General features: G+C 44.1%; 1 protein-coding gene across 1 annotated transcript; it reads right to left on the bottom strand.

Moving 5' to 3' along the window:
• Nucleotides 1-413: 413 nt before the first annotated feature.
• Nucleotides 414-4,854, bottom strand: bmp3 (bone morphogenetic protein 3). The gene is made up of 3 exons (XM_068566657.1): nucleotides 4,578-4,854; nucleotides 2,606-3,531; nucleotides 414-605 (listed from the first exon to the last, which is right to left on the bottom strand). The coding sequence occupies exons 1-3, from the start codon at nucleotides 4,852-4,854 to the stop codon at nucleotides 414-416; spliced, it is 1,395 nt and encodes a 464-aa protein (XP_068422758.1).
• Nucleotides 4,855-7,820: the final 2,966 nt, after the last annotated feature.

Genomic DNA, 7,820 nt, shown 5'->3' with positions numbered 1-7,820 from the left:
TACATACAAATAGTAACAAAAAAACATGCAAGTGCGAGCATATGTGACCGAAAGACAACTTCAAGCTGCGGAGGAGAGAAACGCGAGGCATCAGTTCAAAGTCTTTCTTGTGCCTCGAGCCGTATGTACTTTAATATCTTGATGAGCAAGTTTATGATTCAGTCGATAAATGAGTGTTTTCCATCCCAGTTGACCTCCTCTTCACCTGGATCAACAGCAGCCACTCTCCTCCAGTGCAAAAAAAGAGGAAGTTGTGTCCAACGGGTGTTTGTGAGCGAGCGTCCGACTCGAGGAACGGGAGGAGAGAGGGTTCTTTTTAAAAAAAATGTATGGGGGGCTGCACGTGTCCATCTTTATTTTTCTCAGTTTCTGTGAAACAGGCATTGAATGACATACAAATTTAAAAAGAAATACTATCTACAGGCGCAAGAGTCTACAGTCATGTTGGGGTAGACTTTCAGCACCACGTTCTTGTCCTCGTCGAAGAAGAGGATGCTGAGGGAGGACATCTTCTCCGGGACGCAGCACGGTTCCGGGATGCCGGGGACGACGCCCACCGCCCGCACGATGCTCTGGATGGTGGCGTGGTTAGAGGGCTTTAGAGCCTGCAAAGGGACAAGAAGGAATACACAGGAGTCAATGTGTTGTACTGCAGAGGTTCAGAGTCAACAGTTTCATTGATGTACTTCAATTCCCGATTGTTTTTGTAGCCGTTTTGTTCCATAACTTCCTTTTTAGATGCACGTAAAGAGGATTTCTAGGAACTAAAAGCCACTCTTTTGTTCTTCATCGAATTTCCAAGATCACATTTACATTACATTTACAATATTTATATGGGACAGTGAATGGTATAAATATATTAGCGGTTACTGACGATAGCGTTGAAACAAAGGGAACAATATCAACCTTCAGGGTGCTTCACCTCCAATTAAAATGGTTTAGATAGTTTAATCATTTGACTGCTTGTTTGGTGGCCCATGTAACTTTGCTGTACTGATGGTATCCGAGCAACTACTTTGGTGAGCCAACAGCGTTATCGTCTATCATCATGAAAATAAGACTTTAATTGGGTTGATCGTTCATCGCTATCAACTGCATTTTGAGGCGGAACTGATTTCCTCCCTACTCCCCGTTTGTTTTTGCAATTGTAGTCCAGGTCAAGGTCAAACAAACGCAAATCCTTCACCAAGGAGACCCACTGTTCTCGTCCCGCGTAAAAACCAAAAGGTCAAACATTTAAAACTTATTTTCCAATCTGGACGTGTTTTGTTTTCCTTCACAACGTCAATCCCGTGTTTTAAAACAGAAAGGTAATCCGAGAAATCTGTTTCTCTGAAAAAACAAACATAGTTGAGGATCTCAGTTGTGCTGCATGGGAGCGTTTGATGTAACATTGATCACAGCATTCGACGAGCAGCGAGACCTCTTTCCTTTCGCAGTTCACACACCTGATCAGCTACTTCGTGTCTTAGCAGGATCCAATAAGTCACAGGGCCACCTTTTACTTTTAATGGTAGCTATTTAGGGGGGGAGGGGTGTCAACATCACAGGATCATCGGCACAGAGCCTCCAGGAGAGGGAGGGGTGCCTCGGGCCCTACTTCTGGGACTAATTGCGAGCAACTACAAAGGACGGCGACTCCGAGGTAATGAATTAAGTGGATGGATCTTGTGCATTCTGGCCATGTTTAAAATACCTGTGATGTTATCTTGTGTATGTGAAGTGAGGGGGAGGGGGGTTGGTTCTCTATTTCTCTGGAAGTTCTTTCAGATGGGTGAATGTTTCCTTAAGGGGAACTTTAAAGGAACCGAGTTTCTTCCTTAAAGGTGCATGTCTGTTTTTGGCGAGCATGCTGATGCGGTTTTATTGAATTTTAAATGTTGAGGTCAGCCACCTGCCCCTCAGGAAGTCTTTTACATCTGAGCAGGACTATTTGTCTCTTTTAGATTGCATCGTCTGTACTTTGACCACTTTTTGCTCCATGTTTTTGCAGTAACCTTTTTTTTAAAAACATTTTTTATATAAATTGAGTTCTCATGCGTATCCTTCCAAGATTTAATAAGGGTGGAGATAAAAAGCATGCTACCACTCCATCCTGTAAGTCAAAGATAGAAGCAGATGGCACACATTCATGTCAGTTTCTTTGGCATTATCATCTATAATAGAAGACAGATCGGCTTCAGGGACTTCATGAATGTACTTCATTTAAATAATGTATACCATACATGTTGAGTTCTGGCGTCATTGCGTGTGTGTGTTAATGCATGAGTTGTTAATATGTACCTGAACCTGACCATCTAAAGCACATTTATATCAATATTCTTGTTGACAAAACAAATTAAAAGCTGGCAAAAGATCTAAAGGTTTTAAAACTGAGGTTGGAATTGAAAGAAACAAAACCTGTTAAAGAACAATGGTACCAAACCCCTTTGAATTGTGACCAAGAAAAACCCAAGGCAACGTGTTATTGTCACCCACTGACACAAGATGCCTTTGTTTCTGGTTTTTAATAAATTCTTGAGGCCTACAAAAGTTAAATAAACCAATGAAACAAAACCCCGTTGGTGGAACATCTGGAGTGCTTTGTGCTTCACAAGAGTCTCACCTTCGGCATGGGGAACTGGCAGGACCCGGAGCAGTAGTAGGCATCAAACGACTTGGGCGATATAATCCATTCGCTCCATCCGATGTCGGCGAAATCCACTTTCAGGTACCTCCGAGCGCAGTTCCGGGGCTCGTTCCATTGCTTCTTTCGCGCCTTTTTAATCGTCTTCTCGTCGAACTGCAGCAGGGGCATCTTGTGCCTCTGGTTCTTGCGCGGCTTTTTGCGCGGCCGGCGTGCCTGCCTGTTTTCGAAGGGCTCGTACGGACTTGCCTCGTCCCACCCGGGCGTCTCGTACGGATACTCTGGCCCCGGCAGCTCGTTGTTCTGCAGCGGGAGCAGGGCGTTCACCGAGCGCTTGCCTCTGGGCGCCAATTCTTGTTCCGTGTTGTTTTGGCGCTCGCGCAGTCCCAGTTTCTGAAAGCCGTGCGAAACGGAGGCCTCCCCTCCCACTGGGTGGTGCCTCTGCAGGGTGGCCACCACGCTCTCCGGTTCCGAAATGGCCGAGTCATTGGCGTAGACGAGGATGTAGGGCGAGCGGTCGGACAGGAGCTTCTTCCAGGGCTGGGGTCCTTGTGACGCCACGTCAATCCCAATGAGCAGCTCGTCGTGGTGCTTGGCCTGGTCGACCACGCGGGTCACGTCCTTCCACTGCCAGGAGATAAAGTCCCTGTAGAGCGTGGACACGTTGAGCCGAAAGTGTCCGAGAGTCCTTATCTTGTTATCCACGGAGGCGAAGCTCCAGATAACCATGTGGATGTGGTTGTGCCTCCGTGGGGTGTGGTGGGCACAGCCTTTGGAGCGGGAGCACCCCCGGGTGCTGTTTTGAAGGTCTCCGATGTAATAATGAAGAGTGGCGGACAGAACGTCCTCGGACTTGGTGAGCGAGGTGAGGTTGAAAATCTGCAGCTGCTTCTTGTTCATCGTACCTGTGCATATTAGAAATGATATAATTTAAACAGCTGTACATAAAAAATCACCAAATTAAATACACACCAATAATCACAATAATATATTGTCAGTAGATATATGTATTTTACTTGTTCGCCATCCAGAGTAACCATAGTGCTTCTGGGAAAGTATACATAGTTCAATTATCTAAACTGATATTCCATTCATTTTCAAAATATCTCAAAACGTTGGGCAAATGAAACCAGAAGAATCCGCATGGTGGCATTCAGAGGGTGAGAAAACCTGTTTGTGATTTGGCTGAACTGACCCTTTATGCTTTCTAGCCGATAGAAGGCAGTATAATCTCACAAGCTCTGACCCTCTGTGTGGAAACTGGTCACGTCCAAGTAATAATAACACAGCGTGGCCTGAAAGTAATTTCGAGATTATACTTTTCAAAGTTATTAGGAAAAGTTCCTTGGTGGAAACAAAAGTAATACAAGAAATACAAGCATCTTAAATGCAGAAAAGCTCACTGCGTTGAAACAACTGTCCAATTCTTCCGCAGTGTGCAGGCTGGGCAGCTGCCAGATGAGGGAGAAAAAAAGAGGGTCTAGAATATTTTAGAGTGTAATCTTATGGTGAGAAAACCAAAATGTGTCCGGGGAAAAAATTGATTTCGCATTTAAAGATCTGATGCCGAGGAGGCGGAGGAGGAGGAAAAGGAGGAGCAGCAGGAGGAGGAGGGCAACAGGTTGATCACACTCCCGTGACTGGATCAACAGGTGTATCTCGGTTTCAGCATGGGACTGTGAAAGTCACCAGTTTTCACGTTAAAAAAACAAAACTGTTATAAAACTGAAACCAGGATAATACACATGTTTCTTATTAAATGCTAAACGTTTTTCTTAATTACTTAACATCTGCGACAAACGCAGCTCGGTGCACTTGTAAAGTGCAGCTTATGTCACTTGAATGCAGAAGATGTTACCAGATCTATTATGAACCAAAATGTATACAACACGTGTGCGTAAAGCCCTCTCTAACTCAGTGGTGTAACGTGCGTAAAGGTTTGGACACCTACCCCAGTGCGCTTTGAAGCTGCGGACGGTGTTGCCGTCCTTGAACGGAAACCCAGCCCGGTTGTACTTCGCGTAAAGCATCTGCATGTGTTCCGTCATTGTATCCTGTAAAAGCAGATTCAGCTCGTCTTTCGCGGGCTGCTTATTATCCTCCGAACGGGTAAAATCCACCTTTCGTCTGTCGGGGAAACTGTCCGTTTTCAGCATCGCGCAGTATCCGACGCACAGATAACTCCACCCGTACAGCAGCACGACCACAAACCGAGAGTGGAAAGTCATGATAGAGCCAAACGCAAAGGTAGTAGCAGAAGAAACACAAAGTCTCAGTTGTGGAACACCAAGCACGTTTCCAGAAAGTGGCACCTATCTCCAAAAAGACATATCATCACCTGAGGAGTCCCCTTTTAGAATATGAGACCATCACCTTTTGACACCAGCCAGAGAGGAAGGTGGGCAAGAAAAAAAACAAGGGTATCCAAGTATCTCTTTTTTTTGTAATTTGGAAAGTTGCAGGTCTAAATGTGCTCCGGTCAGTAAATGATCAAAGTTGCGGCGCACAGCAGAAGGTATAGCGGAACAGATGTGGCAGAACTAAGCCGCTAAAACAGCGACGCTCTTGGTTTTGTGTCCGAGCTCAGAGCTGATTTCAGCAGCCAACCGTCCCCCCGTCTCAGCTTTCATTGAAGGTAAAGCATGTTGTGCTTGGTATTATAGGACTTGTGGGACCAGCTGGGTATTCCTCTCACACACAGACGCGCGCGCACACACACACCCAAAGCGCGCGCGCGAGCGAGAGAGCGAGAGAGCGAGCGAGCGAGAGAGTTTCCTGTTCCAGATACTTTTACGCACATTCAGCCTGGGGACAAATTATCTCATGTTATCTTGAGCTGTTTTGTCAGTTGATTCGAGACGGATCTTAAAAAAAGAAGGTTTTATTAAAAGGACATTCCGTCGATTTATTGAACGGATTTTTTTTGGGGGGGGGGGGGGGGGGGGAGTATCTGAGCTGCTGCCACAGAGCAGCCCCTCCGAGCGTAATGTTCCACTCCACAGTGCTGTGCGTCTGGGCTGCGCTGCTGAATGCAGCGGGCTTATTGTCGGCATTAAAGGCTCTCTCTCCTATTTAGTTTAGTTCAATGGGGTTAAGCACACACATCCTGTACCATCACGGTCCGATCCGGATGCTGTACTGTGCCCCCCCCCCCCCCCTCCATCCCAACCCACACCCCTCACAAAAAAAAACAGCCCATCCAGGCGGGGTTTAAACACCCAGCCACTGGGCTTCTCTTTCAGGGGCATTCGGGAGGAAATGATTAGGGCATTTCCCCGCCCTTGGACATCTGATGGCAATAATATTAGCATGCCTCATCCTTCATAGGAGTCAACACACTGAGCAGGTTTAACCCTTCGAGCCGGGAGGAGATGGATAGCAGAACCGATCAGTTTAAACCGATCGGTTTAAACTGCAGCAGAGTGAAGTCTGGAGGATGCATGAATCAGTGCTCTTTCCTCCCCAGATCTGCCCTATAAGACGTCACCATAACTTTGGAAGACACCAATTTGGTGTTAAGTTGTACTGCAGAAGTTAAAATGGTTTAAACAATCTGAATAAAGGTGAATTAATGGATGAAGTTTTACATCACAACTGTTAACATCCCAGAAACATGTATCGATATATGAATCCAGGTCACCAATTCTTTAGTCTTGGACAACTTTCCATCATTTCTTGAAATTTGTGTCGATGAAGAACTTTTCAAATGCCGCTGGTTATTATTAATGCCAAACGCATGAAGACACCATTCAAACAGAGGCCGAAAAAAATACTTCAGCTATAAAATGACCATATGTCAATTAACTTGGACGGAGGACAAAGCCAAAAGGGCACAATATCTTGATGAAGTCGATAAAAGCTAAATGATATCAAAACACCCCGTTAAAACTCACACAACTGCTGCAGTTTTAGGGAAATAAACAAGGTCATGTTGAAGAATTCAGAGTGTGAGGACTCAATATTCAAATTGTAATTTTGTGAGAGAATTATTCCTCTGAGCTTGTTTCACAGAGAAGACTATATGTAAATATCGAGGTGCCATTCTCCATCTCTTTACCTTTTGCTGTGTGTTAGCGGCAAGTCAGGCCTCAAGCTAATAAACCACGCTTCAGTTAAAAGCCCAATAAAAGAAATGAAGAGGGAGAATAAACACTTAAATGAGACTTCATCGTGGAATCATTACTATTTACAGTCTGGGTAAATTCTAGCAACTTGTGTTTTTATTTATCCATTTTTTCACGTTTGGTTGTAATAAAATGTTTCATGAGCAATTTTTGCTTGTTTGTGAATCCAAGGGAAACAGTGGGGCAAAAGACCCTCACCCCAAGACTTAAATAACACTCCCAACACAAGCATTCTGCTCAAAAACACAAAGAGATGGAGAACAGCACATGAAACGCCCAGTTTATAACCATGTTTCTTAAAACTCCTGAAGACTTTTACAAACTTGTGTCATCGTCATCCCAAAACAGGCCCACGACCTAGAAATCACCACTAAAAAAGAAAACCCTAAACCAGCGCCCCCATTCCCTAAAACCCCTGCTCTTACAGAACCCACATCCCCGTGTCGCCACACTTATTGTTTCAATGAGGCTAACCGGTTTGATTCAGGGAAAACAAACAGATGCAGGCGGCTGAGCTGCATTAGAGGTTTGTGTTGGAATTAACTAATTTGTTTCAAACCTCGTAACTTTTAGAAATAAATTGTGGCTGAATGGATGCGGGCAAATAAGTACAAAGGCACGTTCCACTTTGCCAGTTTAATGGAATAGCTCAACATGTTGGAACATTTTGGTTTATTGCAGAGTTAAATTTAAAAAAAAAGACTCAAAATCATTCTCCTGTCTTTGCATTTTTATTAAAGTAGAGACAGCAGACAGTTATCTTGGCATGATGAGAAGACAAGCCTGGCTCGGTCTGAGGTTAAATACAAAATTCATATTATGTCTTGGCTGCCAGCGCAAGACCCCACCAACAGGAAGAGTGCTAGGCTTTGAAGACATGTTAACATAGTGACCAAATTGTGTAATGACTGCTTCCAGGTCTGTCCCATGACATCATTGACTTGACTTACATAGAGTTTTTAAATCAGCTGATAAACACATGAATATATATATATATATATATATATATATATATATATATATATATATATATATATATATATATATATATATATATATATATATATATA

The sequence above is a fragment of the Clinocottus analis genome, unplaced genomic scaffold (assembly GCF_023055335.1).
Source record: "Clinocottus analis isolate CAN_PGR_092001 unplaced genomic scaffold, fCliAna1.0.p SCAF_7, whole genome shotgun sequence".
NCBI classification, from domain to species: Eukaryota; Metazoa; Chordata; class Actinopteri; order Perciformes; family Cottidae; genus Clinocottus; species Clinocottus analis.
This window is presented reverse-complemented; position numbering and strand designations above follow the sequence as displayed.